The sequence below is a fragment of the Phyllostomus discolor genome, chromosome 2 (assembly GCF_004126475.2).
Source record: "Phyllostomus discolor isolate MPI-MPIP mPhyDis1 chromosome 2, mPhyDis1.pri.v3, whole genome shotgun sequence".
NCBI lineage: Eukaryota > Metazoa > Chordata > Mammalia > Chiroptera > Phyllostomidae > Phyllostomus > Phyllostomus discolor.
The window spans coordinates 50,211,675-50,238,233 of record NC_040904.2 but is presented as its reverse complement, the minus strand read 5'-3'; the positions used below and the strand labels follow the sequence as shown (position 1 = coordinate 50,238,233).

General features: G+C 39.9%; 1 protein-coding gene across 2 annotated transcripts in view; it reads right to left on the bottom strand.

Annotated features, from left to right (window-relative positions):
* LOC118498838 (coiled-coil domain-containing protein 50) overlaps positions 1-26,559 on the bottom strand; it is a 32,569-nt gene continuing 6,010 nt past the window's right edge. The window contains exons 1-4 of one of the 2 annotated variants that reach the window (XM_036017849.1): positions 14,213-14,446; positions 4,860-4,922; positions 3,210-3,336; positions 1-70 (exon numbers count right to left, since the gene is read on the bottom strand). In XM_036017849.1, coding sequence (XP_035873742.1) covers positions 16-70; positions 3,210-3,336; positions 4,860-4,922; positions 14,213-14,246 — 279 coding nt within the window. In that variant the 5' untranslated portion in view covers positions 14,247-14,446 and the 3' untranslated portion in view covers positions 1-15. Of the gene's footprint in view, positions 71-3,209; positions 3,337-4,859; positions 4,923-14,212; positions 14,447-26,559 lie in introns of those variants that run through there. The other variant, XM_036017848.1, reaches the window with a different exon arrangement.

The following is a 26,559-nucleotide window of genomic DNA, read 5'->3' as shown; positions in this document are numbered from 1 at the left end:
CGTCGTCTCTCTGCCTCAATAGCCAGCTTTTTCCTGGATTTCCTGAGCAATTTCACAGTCTTGTTGTTCACTGAAAAACAAAGGTCAAAACAACATGAATAAAGAAAATGAGTAACAACTTGCAGACTCTCACTATGAGCCAGTGCATGTTTTCATCTCATTTTATCTTCAAAGCAGTGATGCAGAGGTTGATACTGTCACCACCTACAGATGGAAAGACTGAGGCCCAGAGTAGTGAAATCATCTCCCTGAAGTCACAGAGAAAATAAGTGGCAGAACTGGAATCCGATCCCCAGACGCTACACTACAATGGAAAACGACACGCTTTTGCCACACTACCACGTCACTCACCCCCCTACGGGGACCACTCCACAGTGAGGCAGGCAAGGCAGCCACTCCACAAATACCCGAAAACGTAGAGAGCACACAAAAAACGTTGAAAGTGAGATCACTAGAGTATCAGTAATACTGTGGTCACCGAGATGGGGTGGTACGACTTTAAAATAATTTTTATACATTTTTAATTAGATTTTTCAGTTTCAATAATGCTTTGAAAAAGGGAAAACATGTATATTCCACAGATTTGGTTCCCAGAAGAAACCTCTCTGGCCGGATTCCAGTGAATCATGCTCTCCCACATCATCTTATCAAGATTGTGGACTTACTGACTTCATATTTCAGGTCTAACATACTAGGATTCTCAACTTTTCAAACCAAAAATCTAAACATGAACAAAAACCTACTCAAAATAATTTACTTATACATCTAAGTATATCCTCCTTTCATTCACTCACATAATAATTACGAATCATACACAAAATCGTGTTCAGTTTTCAAAGACTTTGCTCCCTGCATCTTCCAAATTAACATAAAATCTGATTAGGAGTAAGCGACTACTAACTACATACAAGGTGATAACAGATGGGAAGAAAGTAGAACACAATAGAGAAGGCAAATGAGGTGGGTGTTAAAGGTCACAAATGACATAGAGAATGTTATCTCCTAGCACAGACAGTAAAATGAGTTTAAGTTCGGCTTAATTATTTCAAACCGTATTTCCAAGAAGGACCAGTTCTGGTTCACTTAGCTAATTACACAGACTCCTGAGGAAGCAAAATCAAGTGAGAAAAGAGTAGCCAACAGTCATGACAAGCCTGACCTCCAACAGGAAACCGAGGAAGCAGTGAGTGAAAGGTTCCAGTTCCTTAAACTCTACAGCATTTAATTCTTCCCTTGATGTTCTGCAGGCAGCACTGCCAGAATGTAAAAATTGAAAACCTTCATTTCTAACTTATTTCAGCCAGGAACACCTCCAAAACCATGAAGTCCTGGGCAGAAATATAGTAACACCTGGTTCTTCTCTCAGTACCTATAAATCCACCACTCTCCAAAAGTGACTTATGTTTTAGTGGTTTGTCTCAAGAAGCTCTCAATAACCTCATTTTACCCACTATCATTACCCTAATTTAGGAACTTCAACTTCTGTATAACCTTACAACTGGCCTTCATAACAGAGAATTGTGAATAATGTAAAAGGCAACAATTCAGAAGTCTTAAAATATTTTAGCTGGCTCTCAATCTTTCCATGGTTTGTGACACCAAGTCTCTCCATACATCTCAAATCTGTCCCTTATTAACTCCATAAACATTAGCCCCAAGTCAGGCCTCCTCAACTCCCTCCTCTCCGTGTCTCTATTGCCCTCTATCATCCACTCAAGCCTCCTCATTTCTTAATCTGACCACTGCTGAATGGCAACCTTCAATCTTGCCCCTTCCAATCCTTTACTGACCCAGCCCCCAGGGTAAGTCCCTAAATAAAAATCTAAAGCTTCTTCAATAGTTAGTTATCTATTATTTGTAATATAAAACCTAAATTCCTTTACATAACTTACATGTCTGTTCATTCCAGCTCCTGGCCTCTTCTCCTACCTAGTGGTACTCCCCACTCCAGCAACAGTGAACATCCTGAAGCTACCGCGTGATTCCTTGCCCTCCTACCTCTACCTCTCACCTTTATACACGCTTCTCCCTCAGACAAAAATGGTTTTCCCCCTTATCCCCATAAACTCCCAATTACCCATGCAGGTGCAGATTAAATACATCACTTATGTTGGAAAGGTTTCCCCACTCTTTTCTCTCTTCATAGGCATGAAATGTACTATCCAATTCTCTGTGCTTCTCTGTCCGTGCTGCATGTATCTTCATGTAATGTGTTCAGGCTATGTTCCTAAAGCTATTAAAGGCAATGGCTGTATTTCTTCATATCTGTTGCCTTCCATGGTGTCAGGGATAGCAAAGATTCATTAAGAGTGTTTATTCACAAAATAAGGAAGCTGAACAAAAAATTATGAATAAAGTCCTCTCTACCAATAATAAAATAAAAAGATAAACCCTTCTTTAAAGGCAACAAAAAATAATAGGTTTTCCTGTTTATTTATTTAAACATGACAACTGAAAAAAAAACACCTGAGGGGTCCCTTCCACTCTCTTTACCCCTTCCTCCTCAGAACAATTATCTTGTGGTTAAATCCACCATTAGAGATTTAGGTATATCAAAGAGCTACTATCAAAGAAGAAATGAGCCCTGAGTTTTAGGGTACTGAAAAAATAAAAAAATAATAATTGTACTATAAGAGAACTGAGATATGATCTTTCCATTATCTATTAAAGGAGGAGACCAAGCAAGACCTTTAGTCAGACACTGAAGCTATGAAGAAAACTGAGTGTACAATTCAGAGTTTTCTGGAAGAGTCTAACTATACCTGAAAAGCACAGGGTTTAAAGAATATAAGAGCCACAAATGCTGCTAGGAAATAGTAAAAGAACCCAATGCAACTCAAGAAGTTCTTTCATATACACTATTTCACTGGACACCCCAGCCAACTTTTGCGGAAGAGAAGACAGAAATCACCTTACCCATGTCACAGGGAAGGAAAAGAGGTAGACCAAATGCCTCAAAGTCACACAGTTAAAATGCTAAGATTTCAAACCAGAACCCACACATCCCCAAAACAAGTCAGTGTTCCAAAAACAAAGAAAATTTTCCAAATCAAAGAGAAGGATGGACACACACATACAAATACACACAAACTTTTTAATCTAACAGGAATCAGAGTAACATAGGAGAGTCTCCTCCTTCTTTGCCCTGGTTGCTGGCTCCAGAGAAGAGTAGTCCGGTTAGATTCCCTCCCACTCCCCAAGATGCTCACAGGTCTTTGTAGCGCTTCTGAAGCTGAGCCTGAGCTCTCAGATCTTCCTCTTGCAGCTGCTTTGCCACCTGGAGGTCATGCTGGACCAAACGGTTCCGCTGAATGTTTGATGCCAAATGATGCTCAACTGGACAGAAAGATTGAGAAGAATTACAATGCTTTGGCGTGTTAATAATAAACCTCATAACAAACATAAAAAGAGCTTTCCCATTAAAGAGCTTCATATCCACCAATTCAGTGTACACTCTCAATAACTCTGTAGAAGAGGCAGCATGGGACTTATTATTCCCATCTTTCCATTGTAAAAAAAGAGGATCAGAAAGGTTAAGTAATATGCCTTTGGTCACCTGGAAAAACAGTGTCAGCACCAGGACTTCCACACAAATATCCCAAAGCCAAGGCCAGTGTTCTTTCTGCTCCACAAGTTGCCACCCTGCTTATAACCTACATGTTTCAATGTTTATTTTTATTTTGACACATTAATTAATAATTCACAAATTATATATTAATATGCATTTTTGTATAACATATTACAGATTTATTTTTCATAATTATATACGTAGATATTCAGAAAACCCACAGTCTAGATACCTTCATTGCCTGGAACAAGACCTTCAGGCCCCTCCTAGGGGGAGAAACAGATCCCTATGCCAGCCTCCTACACACCCCAGATGCATGTGTGGATGAAAAAGGAGCCACATACTGATCCTAACATGGCCAGGGAGGCCTGCATGGGGGCCTTACAAACTTAGAGACTGAAAGTAACCATACAGGCTGGTCTGAAATTGAACTCGCTATCTTAACTAAAAGTGAGTCATGGCAGATAGTTATGTCCTAGTCGGGTAGCTTCCGTGACAAAGGTCAATCTTTACCTTAACTGAGCCTGTGTACTGTCTTTCTGCCTCTAAGATAACACACCTTTGGAATGTTGAAGTAATTCGTTTTTCCAGACTCCTCAGGATACAAACCACACCCGAGTGGGAGACCACAGAACCCCCTACTGTTATCTTGTTCCCCTGCACATCACCACTCTGTGCTAGGAACATTAATTATTAGCTGTCTTGTACCCACCAATGTAAAAGAAATGTACATCTCTCCATTTTACTCTTTATCCAGTCTCAGAGATTTCCCCGCTTTGCTTTCTCCCACCTCCCTAATCTACCACCAATGGATTTCATGTAACTCTCCCCATGCCTCCATCTTTGACTGTAATGTATAAAATAAACTGTAAAACTGCCATTCTCAAGTGCATTTTCTCAAATTGTTGAGTTTTTGCTTCCGGCCAACTGTCAACAGTTTGGCTCAAACTCATAAAACTTCTCTATGAACCTGGACATTCCCTGCGTTGACACCTGTATAACCAATGCCTCCCTCCTACAACATTTAGGCAAAGAAAAGTTTCATTTAAGCAAAGAACCCAAGTCCCTCTTTTCCTCCAATGTGCCCTGCAGTCTTTTCATTCCTGGCAGCTGTCATACTTCAAAACACCCAGAACTGCATTCGTCACCCAGGCGTCTGCTGCCTAGACAAATGCCTCAGAGGGATGGATGGTGCTGCCTGGTGGCTGTGTTCTCTCCCTGCCTCACCCTAAGAAACCCGCCTCAAGCTGCCACTACTAAAAAGAAAACATGAATGAGGGCTGTTACTCACTCTCTTGTTCCTGCAGGTTGTGGGCCAGGGTGTGGTCCTCTAGGACAGCAAAATCTCGACACACTGCAGAGGAGGAGGAGGAAAAAGCAGACAGGAAGGCTCATTAGCAGTATTTTAACATAAAGAGAAAAAGCATTTTCTTTACTTCAGAAGTCAGTTCTCACATTTAGGATGATCAACTTCATAATTCGCATCGCAGAAAACTGGGTCTAGTTAACATAGTCTTCATTCACAAAAAATCCCACATACTACCTGCTTGGTGACAAGCACAAAATAATGGGCACCTCTGGTCCCTAGCCTACAGATATTCACCACAGAATCAAACCCAGAGGTCCAGAAATTCCAATCCACTTCTATAAAGGGAGGGCAAGTACTGCTGAAATAATAAGACAAAAATGTTTTGCATACTGCAGCTGGGCAAAAACTGAGTTCTCATGGGATCAGAGGAGTAAATAAACCTAGCTAATGCTTCAGCCTTCCTGGGTTCAGAGAATCCTCTCCGCAGACTTCTGCCTGTCTGTCCTGGTGTCGAAAAAGAAAACCATGTGTTTGTCAGTCCTCTGGTAAGAGCAGATCTCTGCTCCAAGGATAATCACAACTCTTTAAATAGGTCCACACCCTTAGACATGAGTTAGAACTGGTTCTCTCGGTCTCTCTAAAGGTGAAGCTACTTGAAAAGAATCTGCAAACCAAAAGAAAATAGGAATCTCGGCATATACCAGGAATCTGCCCCTAACCTTGCCTCCCACTGGAAATCCAGAACAAGAGCATCTGATGACCTATTTTCTTAGAAGAAAATGAGAAGAGGTAGTCCTCCAAGGTCCATTCTGCCCCAAATTGCAGTTTCAAACTTCTGCTTTCTTAAACAAATATACAGGCAGGAAGGACTCTTATATAAGTGCTGTGTTTGTTTGTTTGTTGGTTTGTTTGTTTTAAGGATATGTAGTCTCAGCGATTATGTCCTTCTATTCCAAATGACAAGCTGACATTAAAAAAGAAAATTGCCAAAAGCCTCAGACTACTGCAATGGGTAGGACTTATTAAAACGTCCCCTAGAGCTTACCAGAAGTTACAGATTCTTTCTGCAGCTTTGGATTTGCCTGTAAGGGCATTTAACACTAAAATGGAATGAAGAAACGCAATCTTGTCCATTCTTAGCATTATGTATGCTTACATATATATATTCACAAAGCCTTGTCCCTTACTGCAACAAAAAGCTAAGGCAGAGCTTAGAGACATGACAGTTACTACAAAATGGTGTTATGATGGAAGAATCACTTCTGCCCCAAAACCATATTAAACTAAATCTGACCTGATTAGCTTACCCCTTGTTCATATGCAACTGCTACACCAGTCATTCCAATAAAAAGTCCTGTTCAGATATATTCTGAGAAACTCTAACAACCTGAGGCCCAGATGTGAGTTACCCAATATTTCACAGGATGGAAGTACCTAAAGATAAGCTAGTTAACCTGCAGGTTATGAGTATTACAATAACTATTGTAATTCAAAAGAATGCCACAGTGCAACTGTAAACCTACTTTTGCCCAAGCCCAACCCTGTATATATGCATACCCTTGAAGAGAAAGATGATTCTCATTCACTGCAGATTCCCCTAAATAAACGGCATAGTGTATACCTATAAACACATTTATTCAACAAAGAGTTGCAGAGCACTCACTTAGGAGGAATAAGTCACATCCAAGACATTAAGGAGGTGAAAATGACAAAAAGGTAAACAAAAGTATACTTGATAAATGTCAGAAAGACCTACAGGAAAACTCTTTGAAAGTATAAACAGTGGAGCAGTTATGCGTGTTATGATTTGGAGGCAGGTTGAAGGAGTGGGGGTGACCTGAGCAGAGCACATCAAGACACTTTCAAGAGTTAATATACAAAACGAATCACAAAGGGAGAGCAGAAGTGGTAAGCATTCTTAGCAGAGGGCCAGATTAACTCTATTGGAGCTTGAAGAGGAGTGAAGTCATTCCCCTCTGTCACTCTTTACCCACATCCCAAAACTGTCTGAAAATACAATTCCTGTGACTCAATCTTTACAAGCCTGCACCCACATAAAAAGGCCTGGACTAATAATAGATTCACTAAAAGCTCTTTCTTTCAACTTTGTCCGTAATTGCTTTTTAAGTTCTGGTATAATTTTGTGAATTATTCTGGTTTTGCATGTGTTATTCTGGTTATGCTATTAGCAGATGGAATACTGCTGGTTCTGAGACCAGGGATTATGCTTGCTACCTTTTGTTCTGCACACGCTCTCTATGAGTGAGAAGATGTTCCAGACTCTCATTTTGTCTTAAAAAGTTTAGCAATGGCACTCAGGCATGACTGACATATATTATGCTCATTGTATCTTACAATGCACGATCACATTTATTCCTCCTGACCACTTGAAGTAAAAGGTTCTATCAATATCCCCATTTATGAGGAAACTAAGGCTCAGAGAAATAAAGTAGCCTGACCAACATAATCCAACAAGTAAACAAATTAATTGGAAACCAAGCTGAGCTCTTCTGGCCCCAAACACTTCTGCTGAAATAACTCCAAGAAAAAAACAGGTCTGCGTTTTAGTATGTCAGCAGAGTGACGTTATTAAATACTAATTAAAATAATACAAATATGCATTAGATCCTTGGAAACTGAGGATGAAATAAAATGTAGGTAATTCTCTAGATCCCAAAATAAAGCAATAAAAATGGGACATGGGTTACTTTGTCTCAACATTTCCCAAGAATAAGCCTCTAGCAATCAAAGCTGGCCTGTGCGCACTTCTGAAAAGAAGGGCAATAAAAAGTTCCTTTCATTTTCAGTGTTTCATAGGTGACCTACAAGAAAAACCCAGGCAGTGACTGCAGTGGAGATTCCCAAAGAAAATTTCCCCTTAAGATCTGACCACTCCCCCTACCTCTCCTCCACTCTCCACCAAACATCAAAGAGTTTCCCTCTCTCTGGGAGAGAGTAGTAATGAGTTTTAGATGGGTGTGTCTGAGAGACGTACACCGATCTGAACTAAGGAATAACATGTAAACCCCATGCCTTTGAGTGCTACCCTACAAATATGGTCCCTAATTTATGAAAGAAGAGTCTCTTCTCTTTGTTTAAAGCTCTAATAGATTGTTTCTGTAGAAAAGAAATGGGATACAGGGAAACTGAAGAGACCTCATCCTAATGTCAAATCATTGCCATTCTCAGCGACAGCATCATTCACATATTTGACTAAGATGACATCAACACCACCACCGCTGTGCCAACACCAAAGCCCCCCCCACCCTATCACCACTACCGTCCGTGGCAAGAGCAGCACCTAGGAACTGTGGACACTCTCCTAACCGCTTGCCCCAAGTATGAGCCCCTAAACAGCAAACATAGCTGGTCCCTCTGACAACTAAAATTTCTCTTTCAGGCAGAATGTTGGAAATGATGAGAATAATATCTGAGTAATGTCAGAATCATTAATTTACAGTTATGTGCCACATAAGCATGTCTCAACAAACAAACCGTGCATATGACGGTGGTTCCACAGATTATAGTGGATTAGGAACAAAAGCTTAGTTTGCAAAGAAAAGGCTGGACCCAACTACGATGTTAAATTAACTGCCAGCACTGGATAGTTTAAATGGATGAGAAGGTTCAACATGATGTCTGCCCGCCATGTGTCACCCGGCCCCAGCTGGGGCAAGAGGAGTGGGCTGGGGAGAAGTGGAGCCCAGGAGCACACCTACACCTTCCCCACATGCAGGTGCACACCCACTCACGTGCACAAACTCACTTCCCTTCCCTCCCTTCCTCTCTCTTTCCTCCCAGTCCAGTTCCTCCCTCTCTCCACTCCCCATCTCTGTCCCTTTCTCTCCTTCCCTTCTCCCTTTTATTAGCTCTCTTTTCAAGCTCTATATCTCTTCTCTTTGTGCTTTTTCTCTTCCCCACCTTTTCCTTCCCTCTCTCCATTATTCCCTCCCTCCTCCTGGTGTCTAACCTCCCTCCACAGCACTCTTTCCTCTGCCCCCACCCAGGTACAAAGGCACACACATTTTATCCTTTATACCATATTTTTACTACACCTTGTCTATGTTTAGAACATGTATAGATGCACAACTGCCTACAGTACTTAGTACAGTAACAGCTGTATGGGCTTGTGGCCTGGGAGCAGCAGGCTATTCCACACTGCCTAAGTGTGCAGTAAGCTATTCCATCTAGGTCTGCGTAAGTGCACCCTATGATGTTACCCATGAGGATGAAATCACCGAATAACGCACCTCTCTGAACCTATCCCTATCATTAAGTGATGTGTGACTATATAAAGGAATGAAGGGTAACTGGAACCTTCAATACTTCTCTGATGTTCAGTGTCCAGAAATTCCCATCTTACTGAAATTCATGAAATCTAAGTACAGTATGACAGAGGGAGGAGAATGACACCTAATTCTTGCAGATGCAAAGAGGTAAAGAACACAAGCACCGATGGCATCCTCACTTACTTTGTCCTGAACAGTTCAAAATGTGCATGCCCAAAATGTGCCACTTTGGCAATGGACTATTTTGAGCGGAAGGCAATTGAGACCCAGAAGAGTCAAGAACAAATGTTATTCTCCCTTAACTCCCTAAAAGAATTTAGATGGAAGCCTGGCCCAGGGAGACAGTCATCACCAGAGATAACTACAAAGAGTACGGCTATGTGTGGTGAACCAGGGGGGCTGGGGGGTTTCAGCAGGGCCTGGAGATCAAATTCCTCTCCTGTCTCACTGTCCCTGCATGGCACAATCCACACTCCTCTACCAAACATCTGCTCCTCCCATCTGCCTACTGCCTTCCTCCCCTCTGAGGTCCCAGACCCCTGTCCCTTCTCCCCAGCTCAGAATGGCATATAAGCCTCAACTGCTTCAGACTGTCTGGGGGTCCATATTCTTGTTGGACCCCCATAAGTACATAATTACATTTGTTTTTCTCCAATTAATCAATCTTCTATCAATTTAATTACTAGACAGCTGAAAGAACCTAGAAGGATACAAATTTTTTTGGCTTTCTTACAATTCCTAAAGTAGCCAACAGCAGGGCTACTTTGAAGATCAAGTCCCCAGATTCCTTAGTCTTTCCAACATGCTATGGTTGCTCCATTTGTCTGGGAGACTGAAGATCCTCTGAGCAGAGATCTATCATATAATTAAATCACATGCACCTCCCTGTAGTTGTTATCCTTAGTGTATTTCCCTTTACTCAACTACTTAGAAACTGCACACATATTTCTGCAATTCTGTTATGGAAAGTAAGGACATTAACTCCACATGTTGTATACACGATTAAGGCATAGAGTATCATTAGCAATGTTTCACCTGTTCGGGGATTTGTATGGTTTTGGTCTCGGTGTATGTTTTAGTTGGTTGGTTGGTGTGGGTGAGAAGGGGAGCACAGAGAATGAGAAAGACTTGCAAGTCTAAAGAAAACCCATTCTCCATTACACAGATGGCAGGAGGGTGAGAACACTACACTGTCTGAAAAATTTCATCACTGACCTCAAAATCCCCATCCAAATGTTACCTCTCTGTTAACCCAATCTAAACACAGACAGCCAAAACCAACACAACCGATTCTCTCACACCCACCCAACAAATCCACCTATGCTTTTTTTCAGTGACCTCATAGTATGTACTAAATATAGTACTGTATCACTAATCGCATTATAATTACTTTTACTCATCTGCCTCCCAAGCATACCCTGAGGATCCTGAAAGGCAGGAAAAATCTTATGAACTGTTTTCTCTCCAACCTTTACCCCAGGACCTGAGATAACACTTTCAAATAAATACTTGTGAAGAAGGGGCCTCCTGAGAACAAAATGATCACTAGTAGACATGATATACCATGAAATATTGCACAATTTTTTGCAGGTGTGACCCATCCACATCCTCCAGCTCACCTAAAACAGGGCAAAGGAGCCGCCTGTTTAACCACACTGCCTCAAATGTCAGTAAAAGGGGTCCGCTTCCATCGCCTCAACTTTCAGAAGGATCAAAATGAAAAGGTGAAACTCCCTGATAAAATACTAGGATATCTAGAAAGGTGGCACACCTCAGGCAGATGGCTGAATGCTGGGCCCTTCAGGCCACAATAAACGCATCAGTCAATTATGAAGAAATGATGGCTCTAAGGTATGGAATAACATTGTTAAGTAAGTGGCACTCCAACATGGGAACCCAGGGCTACGAGAAAGGTGTTCACATGAGAACACATTTGCTGAGCTAAGCGACCAGAGGGCACACAGTGTGGGTGCGGCATTTGGAAGCAGAGAATGTGAAGTGTGCTGAAGTGCTGGCAGAGACTTTCAGAATCTGGATCTAGTCTCCTGGCCATTTGAGAAACTGGCTCACGTCCTCAGAAGTTTCCCACACTTGCAGGCTGCCAAACAGTCCTGAAAATTAGAAAATGTTAATAAATTAAGTATAAGGTGAATGAAAAACAAGTCAAAGTTGATAAAACAAAACAAAAAATAAATAGAGGAGGAAGGGATATAATTTTGAGTAATCCTAGTAATGGAATGACATTTTCAGGGTTAATTATCCTACTATAAACATTATAGAAAGACAGAAAGCTACCCTTTCCATAAAAAGCTCTATGTGAGGCAGGACAGTAAGAAGCTAGGAAAATTCCTTGGCAAGTAGAATGGGGAAAACTAAGACAGACAGCTGAACTGGCTGAGCAATTTACAGCCAGATGCAGAAGGTCACCTCCCTAGAGATAACACCTAGGCCTCAGTTGTGTTTCATTCAACTCCACGACCAGAGGCAGTAAAACTGGGTAGGCAATGCCAGGACCAGCTGCAATGACTAAAGACCCCCTGCCCTGGCATTGACCAATTAGTTGAGACCATGACGCTGGAAGATCACACCCGGAGAACTGATGAATATTCTGCTGAAACCCTCCACTGAGACCTTCCCTAAGATTCCAGTCTGCAAAAGACAGATAAAATCCTCAAGACAGAAAACCCAGCGCATGTTCTCCCTTGGGGGAGCATGCCCCCACCTTCCCCATTCCCTTTCTTCTCCCCCCTCCGTCCCCACCCCGGCGCACACATGTCCCAAATTCTAAGGGTCTACATGAGACTGGCAACCAGGGGAGCAATGAGCTGCAGCAGCTCATCCAGGCTAATCCCCTGAACCTGTCTGTCTCCAAGGCCCCCTTTTCTCTGACCTTCCAGTGAGCTACAGCAGCCCAGCCTGGGTTTCCCTGTTGCATCTCCTATTCTAAGCTCTTGTTTCACTGAACCCAGCATTAATAAACATACCCTTAAGGGCACCTGGATTCGTGCTGGGAAATTCTTTCCTGCAGGAAGTCAAGAACCCACACACTACCAGTTGGCCCTTGGCAGACCCACTCAGGTCCAGGTCCCCCGCCCAGTAACACAAGGACCAGAATGGTGTAATTCAGAGGAGCTTCCACAAAGGTCTACAAAATATCTGATCTGCTAAAGTCACCACCTTGGTTAGACCACCAAGGTGGTCTCAGTCAATGTTCACAAAAAGGTGCTGACTGATTAATCGCCTTCTTTAAAGTATAAAAACTGATCATCAGAAGGGATTTCAGTAGTTGTCAAATAGTTAAGTCTCATTCTGGCCAAATAATCATCTGGAGTCCTCTTAAATATTTCAGCCACGGAAGGCCCACTTTCTTTCAACACATCTCCCTCCCAGATAACTGCAGGTAAAACTGTCTTCAGAAAGACAAAACCTGCCAGCCAGTAGAGATTATCCACTGGTCCTCAGTCCGCCTTGGAGCACTCGCCTTCCCTAGAGCATCTGCAGATATTATGTGTGACCACTGGCACTCTGAAAGCTGATGTTTTATATACCCTACAGATGACCGGCCACGTGGCTTATCACATGGGCCATGCACAGGTAGTCCTGAAGGTACTCTCCATGATATGGGTAGATCCCAGGACTGACCTTGTAACCTACAGTGTACTCTGACTATAGTTGAACTACCTCACTTTCAACTTAAATTTCATTTAGAAACTACTAAAAGGGATAAACATCAAAATCCTAACATTGATTAGGTACTCTAGGATTAAACTGTAGCTTAATTTCCCTTTTTAATTGTTGTATTTTCCAATTTATCTACCAAGAAGGGGAATCTTATTATCTATAATCTTTTTATTATATTTTTATAACAAAAGATATATATATATTTTTCTAACCTTATTTAAGCATCTCAACAGTGAAGCAACAAATATTTACTAGGAAAAAAATGAGTTGTAGTAGCACCATTCATTGATTCAACTGAACTATACCATTTCCTTAATGTCACAGAATGAAACGTTTGGTTTTTTTATGGAAAAAAGTATGCTAACAAAAATAAAGTCTACATAAGACCCCAAATATGTATCCCATCTTCCTGAGAAACAAAGCAAGCAGGGAAATATGAAAAGTTGCTCATTATGATCAGGGAGAAATAACACTAATTCTTCACTAGAGAGAACTGTTTTACTAGTACCAAACATGAAAGTAACCCCAGTTATCATGCTGGAATTTAAAGAGAAACAATTAAATCATATGGTGAACATTATCAATAGGTCAAGCATTTGTTTTAAGTGTGTGCCTATACACACAAACACACATACACACACCCCTTCAACAAAAGCACAAGACTGAGCACAGTGCAAAGACATTTTTAAAAGCAAAACAAATGATTTAATCCCAACACTTCGCTCTAATGCAATTTATCAAAATAGGTCCCTGAGTTATTTTTTTCTAATCCCCCAAATTCAAAGCTAAATGAAAATCCCAGCAACCCAAACCACTTGTTTGGCAAGTAGATGTATTATAGCTAACCACAGACACACTAGGTTGCAGGCAAGTGGGTTTTGAAAATGCTGAGATAATATGTCTTCAAATCAGAAGTACTACTTTAATATCATGACCATCTACATCATTATCAGAGACCACAGTGTAACTGGGGAACTTATTGGAAAACTGAAAATGACAGAGTCAGAAATTTCCATCTGACAGGGTAAAAGACTGTGAGTGAGTGGATCAGTGAAAAGGGGAATAAGGAAAGGTAGCCGGGGGAAACAGAAATTTTACTTGCTGGTAGAACTGTTGGATAGAGATTACACTTTCCATAGGAAATGTCTCACTCCAGTTATCATGAATGATAAAAAATACATAAATCCACAGACAACTTCACAAGGTTCCTGTGCTGCAGGCATAGACTTTTCAGACTGGTGATATTGAAGTCAAACCTTTCTATGTTGGCAATAACAAAACAAAAAGCCACCCAAGAAAAATAACAACTCAGATCTTGTCTATTCTTAGAAAACGCAGACTCAGATATTAACATAGATCACTCACACTGAGCTTCCTTTCTTCTCAAGAAATATCTCATAATCTCAAAATGAGCTCAACCAGAGGTCATTTGGTCTGAGTTCCCAATAAATTGATGCCTGGGTTCTGCGTTTGTATTCCCACCAGGTCATCACTAGGCTCTCTTCCAAACGCCACGTGACCTGCATCTGCACGGACCAATGTTGGATGGAATGGATATTCGAAAGGATTTCTTTAAATTGGACCAATCTGTATGTTCTATCTATTCATCATCATTCCACGTACTATGTCACACACAAAAAAAACTTTATACAGATATGCTAGCTGCTATTGTAGACATGTAGCCATTTCTCCAAATTAACTAAAATTAAAATTTTTAAATTCAGTTCTTTAATTTCTTTAGCTACAGTTCCAGTGCTAAATAGTCAGATGGTGCTGGTGCCCACCATTTGGGACAGTGTGGAATATAGAACATCCCCACCACTACGTAAGTTCTATTGGACAGCATTGCTCTAAACAATAATCACAGTGTGATAGACAGAATAGTGCTAATTTAGATAAATAGACCACTCAGTAACATTTAAAACCATTTTAACTGTGTGTGTGTGTGTGAGTATACATGCATGCTTATGTTTTACTCAACAGATATAATTCACTTTGCCAGTATGGACAACCAAGGGTCTTGAATATATATGATTGGTCTGTGTTAGCCACTGAGTTATCTTCAAAGTGCCTGCATATTATTCTTGCATGCTTCTTCTTCATCAGCCCTAATGGGGTGGTAATTCAGCTAACCTCAGCAGGGTGAAAAGATAAAGCAAGCACTGTGTACACACTGTCACAGAAACCAAGTGAACAAATCTCTTTGTGGAAAGGAAAGTGAACTGGTATTCAATATAGTTAAAGAAATTCAATTCTGGGAAGGAGAACTGCTACTGAATAACGCCCCCCCCCCAGATATCTAATAATTTACACCAAACATTAAAGAACTGGATTCCAACTAGCAAATGTGCACATTGGTGAATTTTGACTGGCCTTGAAAATTAAACTGATCACAACTGGAGAGTATTCTCCTAAATGTACTACTTGCAGTGCCTTCTTTAAAGAACAGTCATATTTTACATAGATGCTCCACTTCAGGAACATATGAATTCACACAGAAGCTAAGTAAGTAACTACTCTTAATACCATAGAAATGATTACAAGAAAGAACTCTCGCTTTAAAACAATTTAGTTTATTTTAATGGATTTATAAAACTTCATGATTAAACATAAAAATGACCATCAAAATTACATTTAAAAACAGATGAAACTCTCATACAGCTTTTTTGTCTGTAGTACAGAGCACAGAGCACTGGTAACATGAGACATTCAGTTACCACTTACGGCACAAGGACGCAGCAGGGTGTGACTGAGAGAACTCTTACTTTGAGTTCAGTCCTGGCTCTACCACTTACTAGATGAGTAATCTTCAACAAATTAATATTACTTATATTTGCTCATCTGTAATGAGAGTAATAATAACCACTGTAAGTACTTGTGCACTGCAGGAAACTGTACATATTTCTAAAATGTACTCGCAAAGTATTCTGATAGAGAGACATTCTGTGTAGAAAACAACAGACCACTGGTAAACACATGGGGTCCTCGAAAGAGGTAAATACCATTAGACAAGCAACAGCAGACAGGCTTTTTTTTAAAAGCAATTTTCCACTAAGAAAATCCAGATAATAAGAACTTCCTTTATTTTGATTCCATGTATCCCTAAAGAAACTCCAACCTTTGGTTGTTCCACTGTTTGATTGGCACTTTTCCTGGCACTTAAACAAGCCCTCAAATGGTTTGGCAGCGCCCAGATGGTTTGGTTTCTGTTTGCCTTAGCCTAGAAAGAAAAGCCACCCATCTCCTTAAACCTCTGCAGGATAAACCCAGTCCTGCCCATTAAAACCCAAAAGATCACATCCAACCCAACTTAAGTACAAGTTTACACCAAGAGAAGAAAAACCATTTTGGTTTATTGGCTTCATATTACAAGAGAGTTTCCTTAAGTGCTAGCTACTGCAAGTTCTGTTTATCTTTGAGTCAGATATTTCAAGCTTTCTACTTCTCTTCTGCAAAGAGATAACTTCAGCTAGCACTTTCTTTCCTATTATGATTAGTAATCAATTTCATTTTCAAAAACATCGTGAGTGATACTCAAAATTCCCCCAAAAAACTTTAGTATAAATAGAGGTCATGGGATAAGAAAGCACAGTAAAGATATTATCTCAGAATCTTGCTCCTGTCGAGCAAATTGCAACATTCACATTTCCACTCCGGTAACCATCTGTCAGAACTCCACACACGCTTCCAGTAATCCTGGACTACATAAATCCAAAAGCATAAACAGAAAACAAATGGGTAAATCCTGAGATTTCTGGAATTCTACTCCCATATGCTCAATAACTGGTGATGTTTACTGACCAGAAACATATTTTTCTGAACGATATCTTGAGATCATGGGTACATTTCTAGAATCAATTGAGTTTACTCTAACCTAGGGGAATGCATCCCAGAAGATCAGCAAATTTATCTTCCTAATCATAACACAAGTGGGCTTACATTAAAATCAGATTCCCCCTCCTACAACTACAGTCTACACAGAAGAAGGAAATAACCCAACAATCAACTGAAAGAAGCTAGCCTGTCTCAAAGTACAACCAGAAAAGCCCTATTCAGACAATAGAAAGTTGTGTGTAGATTTTGAGAACCAATTCTTCCAGTAACCACTGTGACTCTCTATGTAGTTCATCAAAGGAGGTATTTTTTTTAAAGAAATCTGTATTCACCTTGGTGGTATTTAAGTTAAATGTGAACTGTTGGTGGTTCTCTATTCCCAAAGAAAGTGGGAAACTCAGCTGGTGCTACAGGAAGAAAGAAGCAAAAACTGAACCTTAGTTATAAACTCCAATAAAAAGGAAACTGAGATGTCTTCAACAATACAAAAGTAAACAGATTGCATGAAGTAGCAACTTGGTTGCTTGGATTTTGCCTAGTTTTTAAAAAGTATTTCAGAGAAGGAAAACAACTTTACAGATCAGGATTCAAATGCTACTTACTTATAGGCTAAAAATCCTTCAGCAAGTTACTTAATATCTTTAAGCATCAGGCTCCTCATCTGTAAAATGAACCTAAATAGTGTGAGGACTAAATTAGACAAGTGAAGGGCCAAAGGAAACATCTGTCACTCAATAAGAGGAAGTTCAATAAGTGGAACCTATTACATTGGCATCATCAGAGCCAATGAATTCTTGTAATTTTAGTTAATTCTTCTAATTAGGTGCCACTAAGTCACTGATTTTCACAGATCTAGTCACTTTTGTAGTATAAAATCTATAATGGAATATGCAATCACTACTTCCTCTTATGAAGGTATGGAAATGAAATGTTTCCTGGAAAGGAATTAAAATATAATCAATAGTTCACTACATTTCTATAGGTCTTTAACCTCCAATGTCCAACTGAGGGTGAACACACTTCATACACATGTTGCCAGCCTGAGGGAAGGGGAAAATCAGTTTGTCTACAACCATCTAGTAAGGTCCACCACTCTAAACTTTTTCAGTTAAATTTCCAGAATCAGAAAGCAAAGTATAATTCTATCTGAAAGTCATGTAATTATACATCAGGAAAACGGAAGAATCATTAAAATATCACCATCAGGAAAGACAGGAGGGCCCCTGACCAGGGTGGCACGGTTGGGCATCAACTGGCAAAGCAAAAGGTCACTGATTTGATTCCCAGTCAGGGCACATGCTTGGCTTGTGGATTTGCTCCCTAGTCGGTCAGGGCAGGTGGTGGATTCAATCACCAGTAGGGGTGCATGCCAGAGATCAAAGCACAAAGCAGAGGCAACCTATTGATGTTTCTCTTTCACAGCGATGTTTCTCTGTGGTGTCTCTCTCTCCCTTCTCTCTCTCTCTCTCAAACCAATAAAAGTACCCTCAGGTGAGGAGTTAAAAAAAAGAAAGATAGGAAAGTAGTCTACTGAGTCAAACTATAGCCAGTCAAAATCTAAACCACATTATTAACAAGGAGATTAAAAATACTGCATGCCTAAAACTAGATAAAGTTCCTAACTTCTGTTCTTTTAGTTGCTCTACTAAAAGCTTTCTGCCAAATCCACATGACATGTTGGTATCTTTAGTGTAAGAAAGGTGGATATTTCTTACCTATATTATAGAAATATAATTGCTTTATTGTAGCATGTAAGGAACAAAATGAGTCGAAGTACGAAGAACCCTGTTCTTATCAATAATTCCAGACACCTGCTAGAATTTTAGTTCTGGCTGTCAGCAGCTCACTGAGTGACCTTTAACAAGTCACTTTCCAAATCAGAACCCAATGCCCTGACCTGTAAAGAAAGAGTCCAAATTCTCTTTAGGAAGACATTCAACTTAGATAGTTACATGAAACCTAACTGACTGAGTATAAGTGATATATATTTGTCTCCTGGATACCAGTACATCATCTAAACTGTGATAGTCACATCCTATATGAAAGACTATCCATATAGGATGGCTGTGTGTTAACTTTCTCCTATACCAAATATTGCCTTCTCCACTGCTGCTGTTGAGTTTACTATTTCTACCATACGAAATGGTTACGGTCTGCTTTTATCCATCTGTACAATAGCTTTAACCACCAATAAGTCTTTTTTTAAAAGATTTTATTTATTTTTTTTAGAGAGGGAAGGGAGGGAGAAAGAGAGAGAAACATCAATGTGCAGTTGCTGGGGGTCATGGCCTGCAATCCAGGTATGTACCCTGACTGGGAATCGAACCTGCAACACTTTGGTTCACAGCCCACGCTCAAACCACTGAGCTACACCAGCCAGGGCTTAACCACCAATAAGCCTTAAAATAACCTTTCATTTAATCTGATGCCTTATAAAAAGGCAGACGTACCCTTGTTTTCTAGTGGCTCTCACAGAGCCTTCAGCATCAGAGGAAAGTGAGACCATGTTATTGCCCAGTGAACACAAATGTAGGCTGTGCCACCCACCAGTTTACCTGGGGTCCGATGACCAGAGCACAAGCCAGAAGGTGAACACCTTTTATGTTTAGAAAGTTTCTTGATGATCACCAAATTATGTAAGATGAACTGGGATGTGTTTTAAATGGCCTGGATTTCCCCATGTACTGCTATTGAAACTGGCTTCAGTATGCCCTACAGTAGACTGGGTTATGTGATCCCCCTGCAGAGGAAGTGAAAGAGAATCAGGGGCAGTCTGCATCTGCGAACAGGAAGACATGCTGTCCAAATACCTTCCTGCTCCGGAGGGCCCATTTGCCTAACCTGTTTTTCAAAGGTCAAAAATTATTTTGATGATTTTTAAAAAACTGATATAATATCTGTCTAGCAGTATGCATCTTTATGGCACTGGATGTTTTTAGAACACTGTTAACATTTAATGTTCTATATGAGGCTGAAAGAGACTAGTTTTCCCTAACTTAGAAAACTATTCTAAAATAAGTACAAATTAAATATATCCATCCCCAAAGCAAAAGCTCTTGAGCTTTCCAGCAATCTGTGCATTCATTTGTTTCCAATCTAACATTTTCTTATTCTTCACACGTACCACCCATTATAACCAAGCATTTAAGAAATACACATTATGTTTGATCTCTTTAGTTAAAACCTTATTAGAACCTTGCCCCCTTTACCTAAAAACAAATCTAAAGAAGAGAGTAAACAAAAAGTCTGAATGAATCCCAACACCATCTAAGAAAGTAACTGCATCTTCTAGTAATAGCAACAAAATGGCACCATATCACGTTCTTTGAAAATGTGCATGCTTTACCAGGGTCACACATAATTAAAATCAATCCATAAGCAGGTAAGGTCATAGTCTCCAAAGGAGACTACTACGCTTTTCATTAACACCAATAAACCTCTTACAGAAATTTGAGAGATGGGAAAAACTCATACAAGAAAAAGTAAATGACTTGCTGTCCTCTATTTCTATCCTAGTGAATTCACGCAAATGATCACAGCTCTTACTCTAGTGTCATTAGTTTAGTTAGCACAGGTCAGGGGGCCTACTGACCACAAGTTGTTGGACTGTGACAAATCTTCTGGAGTATCTGCTTGTATCTGGAGGATGCCAAGAAACACTGAAATCAGTCAGACAACCACCTTCTTGAGAGAGAACCAGCAGACCAACACAGACACTAAGACAAGTTGCTTAAGGATGTCCTTCCAAGTGGGCTGAAGACACACACAGGAAAGAAACAGATGTGAAGTAATCAGCATTTGAGCAGATCAGGGAAGGGTGGGGTGGACACACATAGTCTATGTTTGGCCAGTGGAGACAGAAATTCCAGGCAGAGGATTAGGGGGTCACAGAAAAAATAGTCTGAAAGGAGGGAAAGTATGAGCATTTACAGGGCAACTTGAATAGTAAGGTCAAGAGACTATACCAGTGTTTTACAAAATGTTCTGATATCCATTTCTTCAGTTAACTCTCATCACAGGCTCCTTTATTTGGCATAGTAAATATTACCTCCAGTAAACAAACAAAGAAACTGAAGCTTAGAAATATTGAGTGTTTCAGCAATGTCTCCCTCAGTCGCAGTCATCAGTAAATACCTATCATGGTAAAATTATTAGGATCACACCCTTTTGACTCACCCAGTGTCCAAGTTTGGCCTATAAATTATTTAATAGCCCTGCCTTTAAGCTTCAGTGGTTATCCTAGTTTGGGAGCTTGAATGCCCCTGAAACCAAGATCCTGGAATTCAGAGATGTTAAAAGCATGGTGAAGGCGTTATCAATAGCTCCCTAACCATTTTCTAAACCTGTCTGTACCTTCCAATATACACACAGCCAAAATTATCTTACAAAGATTATGTTGTGGAGCTGTAATGGGGTAACTGTAAAAAGAAAAGAAAGCAGCAATATTTTCTGGGTACACTAAAGCCTAATTTGAAATAATGAGGTCTGACCATGGAAACAGACCTGCAGACATGTCAGGTTAGAATCCAGCAATCACTGACAAGGTAAGAAACCAACTGTGGACAAAGCCAAAAAGTGATTTGTAATTGCAGACATCGATAGTGAACAAAATAGCTGTTGGCCCACATGTTAGGCCAAACTCACGATGTACAGATGCAAAGATGAGGATATTAATCAAGTTCCTTCTTTCTCTTTCTCTTTCTCTATTTGAGGTTTCCCATCTAGACATGACTTTCTGATGGTATTTACCAACCTGAACAGAATCCCATGACATGAAAAAAAAAAAGCTAGTATTTTAAAGTATTTGGTGGAAAGGTGCTACTCAAAATTAGTGAATATAATACTTAAAAATCATGGACTCCTCTATGGAGTCAATAAAGAAAACAAATTTTGTTGATGATGAGGCAGTGAAGAGGAAAAAGATCTCCTTGTAAGTCATTCACAGTTTTACCATATTCAGTTAAACATCCTGGAGTAAAATTAATGGAAAGTGACTCAACCTTTATGACTCATTAGAAAAGTAAGAGCCAAAAAAGTCCAGGGAAGACTCCCCTGGTATTTGATCAGTGAGGAGCTGTATCAGGACTGGAAATGCTCATTATACACCAAGCCTTCAAAATCTGGTGGTAACTCAGCCTAGGTACTTCTTATACAGGTTTCCAAGAAGACAGGGTGGTACTTCATTCATGCAAATGTCAATAACACCATGTGAAGAGAGCCAGTAATAATGATAAGCTAAAAAGAGTAAGCAAACTTTAAAAAAAAACTGAATCTGTTTACTTATGCACTTCACTCATGAAACTCCACAGACCCTTCCTCAGAGCTAGTATATGGCATAATTTTATTTTACATAAGATTCTACTTATTAATCAATTTTGAAGCCCCTAGAAATTTATATAGAGTTCAGTTTTTTCCTTCTTAAACAAAATATGTCTATATTTTTAAAAGTCACTACCAAAAAAAATATCCTGTTGCCCTGGCCGGTGTGACTCAGTGGACTGAAAGCTGGCCTGTGAAAAAAAGGGTCACAGGTTTGATTCCCAGTCAGGGCACCTGCCTGGGTTGTGGGCCAGGTCCTCAGTAGGGGGCACATGAGGGGCAACCATGCACTGACGTTTCTCCCTCTCTTCCTCCCTCCCTCCCACTCTCTAAAAATAAATAAATAAAATCTTCTTTAACAAATCCTGTCATAAAAGTTTTATCAATAGTCCCAACAAGCACCACTAGATTAAATAATAGTTATAATAATGGATACAGTGATAAATGAAACATCAGAAAAAAAGATTAATAAGTTTTTTTTAATTTCATTGAAATGGTCTAAAAGAAACCATATTTTTTTCTATAAAGTGACAGTAAAAATTTTAATCTTTACTAGTCATAGGGTCTCTGCCACAATTACTCATCTGTCACAGCAGCATGAAAGCAGCCATAAGCAATATATACACAAATAAGCATGGACATATTCCAATGAAACTTGGCTTGTAGGCACTGAAATTTCATATTATTTTCACATATCACAAAACATTCTTCTCCCTCTCTTTTTTTCAATCATGAAAAAATGTGAAGACCATGCTCAGCTCACTGGCCTACTAGATACAAAAACAAGCTATGGGTGAGCTGGGTTGGACCAAGTGCCATAATTTGCAGATCCCTATTTTAGGGCAGCAAATTTCAATTACTGGAAGAAAAACAAGATGCCACTTATCCTTTAATACTGGTAGAGAAATGAGTTGCCACTGTAAAACCTTTAAAGAAATAACAGGGTGGCATCTCTGCTGTAGGGTGCCACAGTATTCTCAATACTCAGGATAATCCAAATGTTCATTGTGTAAATCCAAGTGTATAATCTGGGTATAAAAACTACAGATTCCTTGGACCATCTCTAAAAGATTCAACTGATAGTAAGTAGGGCCAAGAATGTGTTTACAATAAAATTCCCCAGATCATTCTCATGTTGTACCAAGGTGCAAAAACCATGGACAGTTTCTTATAAGGCTAATATGCACACACTCTGGAAAAACTCCAGCCATTGTTAATACAACAAGAATGGTTTGTACAACATTGATGTAACCTGGCAGCCAAGGTCAGTGGACTAGAATGGGCACGTGCAAACAATGACAACTTCACTGTGCTAGTCAGTGGGGGCAATAGACACCATTGAGGAGCATGTGTATACTGCGCGGCCATCACATTCAAAATGAGCAAGTAGAGCAATGAAACTGCATCAAACTTTGTGTTAACCTTGAACATTTCTCCATGGAATCTATTTGGATGATTCAGAAGGATGCAGCTACGGGCAACTGGTAATTGACAGCTTCATCACAACATGCCCACTGATGCACCACATCTTGTGCAAAATTTTTTGTTAAAACATCAAATCACCCAGGTGATGCAGCAGCCCTCTATAGCCCAGATTTGGTGCCCTGCAACTTGTGGCTTTTCCCAAAACTAAAGTTAGCTTTGAAAGGGAAGAGATTTCAGTCTGTCAATGAGTTTCAGGAAAATACGACAGGGCAGCTGATGGCGACTGGGAGTACTATGTGAGGTCCCAAGGTGCCTACTATGAAGGGGACTGAGGCATCATTGTCCTATGTACAATGTTTCTTGTATCTTGTATTAGCTTCAGTAAATGTCTTTATTTTTCATATTGCAGGGCTGGATACCTTCTGGGAAGACTCTGTGTGTGTGTGTGTGTGTGTGTGTGTGAGAGAGAGAGAGTGTGTGTTTATGTATATATATTTATATTTGATAAAAAACGTGAATCCAGAATATCTAAACAACTCTCAAAACAAAAATAAAAAGTCTGGTTCTTTTTTAAAAGGACACACACTTAGAACATACTTCAACAAATGATATCATGGCAAATAACTACAAGACAAGAGGTTCAACACCATTAGTCACTAGAGAAATGCAAATTGAAGCCACATAAGGTAACATTACACATCTATTAAAAGAGCTAAAATTTTAATTAAAGAAAAAAAAGACCCTGTAGTACCGCCACTTTAAAAAAGAGTCTGGCAGATTTTCATTAAGCTAAACATACTCTCATCCCTACACCCACGAATCACACCCTAGGTGCTTACGCACGAGAAATGAAAACTTAAGATCCAAAAAAAAAAAAAAACCTTTATGCATGTTCACAGTGACTTTATAACCACCAAAAAGTGGTAACCACCAGTGAATGGATAAGCAAATTGTGGTGCAGCCATACATTGGAGCTCAGCAAATAATGTGAACAAAATGACTAATACAAGATAATATCTGAAATATTACGTTAAGTGAAAGGAGATATACTCAGAAAGCTACTTATTGTGTGACTGCATTTATATGGTATGTTTGCACAGACAAAAAAACTATAGGAGCAGAAAATGAATCAGCAGCTGGTGGAGATGGGGAAAAAGGTTTGGAGGTTATGTACCTGTTCTATATCTTGGCTATTGTGGTGATTACAAGACTATACATTTGTCAAAACCCAAAACTATATACTAAGAATGATAAATGTTCATGGTATGTAAATTGTGCCTCAATTAATTTAACTAAAAAGAAAAAAATCTGATTTATAAATAATACTGGTTCTAGTTTATTCTAGTTTTAAAAAAGTGACATAAAAGTTGTCACTTTTTATGACAGTGTATAGTTGCTGTCATATGCATACCTACATACCTTAATGTGTATATGCATGTTTTTAATGAAAACTAACATTGACTTAGTACCTACAATGTGCCAGACACTGGAATACTTTTAAATCTCTCAATTTCCATTTAAGAAATACAGAAAATTAAGGCTCAGCGTAGCTAACATCTTTCCTAATATCACACTTTGAGTGAGTATATGAATGAGCAGCAATGTACATCAAGCCCACGTGGCCCTAGAGTCTAGCTCTCTTGCCCCAATAAACATCCTTGCCAGTTACCTGTTGCTGTGTAACGATACCCCTCCCCCCCAAAAAGCTTAGTAGCTTAAAATAGTCTGTGAGTATCCCTCATGGTTCTGTGGGTCGACCAGGCTTAGCTGGGCGGTCCTCACACGGGTCTGTCATGTGGAACGTGGTGGCTGAGGCCGAAGTCACGGAAAGGCTCAGCCAGGCTGCACACCCGCATCACAGACATTGCTAGCGGTAGACGCCAGCTGTCGGCAAAGCGCTCAGCGGGGGACTGTCAACCAGAGGCCTTTCATGTGGGCTGTCCCCGGGATTCTGGCTTGGCCTGGCATGGCAGCTGGATTCCACAAGGGCACTTGCCAAGAACAAGTGTTCCAAGAGACCCGGGCTGAAACCTCAAGGCTCCTGGCGACTGAGACTCGGAAGTCACGCTGCATCACTTCCCCTACTACTGGTCAAACACAAGTCTCAGGGCCAGCCCAAGTTCAAGGACAGGGGACTACACAAAGGCGTGCATACTGGGAGGCATGGCTCATTCGGAGGTCGTCTTTGAAGACCAGCTCCACATACCCTCCCCCCACAGTGAATTACAGATTATGTTAAATTTCTTACTTGTACTATTCTAAATTTTCTGTAATATATATGTATTCTTCTGTAATCACAGAAATAAATTTTTTAGGACATAATATTGTGTTTTTTCTAATTAAATTAAATTAAAAAAAAGTTCGCCCATTTCTCACACACCACCCCCCGACTCCACAACCCACCTCTGGCAACCACCAATCTCTGGTCTCTGTATCCATAAGCTTGGTTACATATGACTGTATGTATGTATGTATGTATGTATGTAAGTATGTATTTATCAGATTCCACATTTAATGAAGATCATACTTTGTCTTTCTCTGACTTATTTCACTTCACATAATGTCCTCGAGGTCCATTCATGTTGCTGCAAATCTTAACATACATGTTTTTTAAAACGATGGCAAAAATAATTTTTGTGTGTGTGTCATGTCCTTTTAAAAGTAGTATCTATAAACCCCTTTATACTGGCGTCTAAAGTCAAACACCTGGGATTACATGGTCTAAATAATCCCCAAGGTCCCTCTGAATATAAAAACCAATTATCCTTTGTAGGTCTTATCCAAGATCTAGGATATCCTAGTTTTCCAGTTTGAAGCACAGCACACATTTAAATGGGTTATCCGTTAAAAATATTAATCCCAAGGCCCTTCCATTGGCTACTTCTGAAATTTCAAATATACCTGTTATAAGGTTTGTTTTTCCCCTACAGGACAGGATAGTTCATTTCAAAATATGCTCCTGTACTTAGAGAAGTAGAATTTTAAGCAGAGTTTAGGTAAGTCTTATGGTATCTCTGTTAGAATGACACATTGCTTTTTGTTACTGAGACAAAACTCATTTATTTCAAAAACTCCTATGATTTTATTGAGATAAGAACTGAGGAAAAACCATAGCCCATGACTTTGAGTTTACT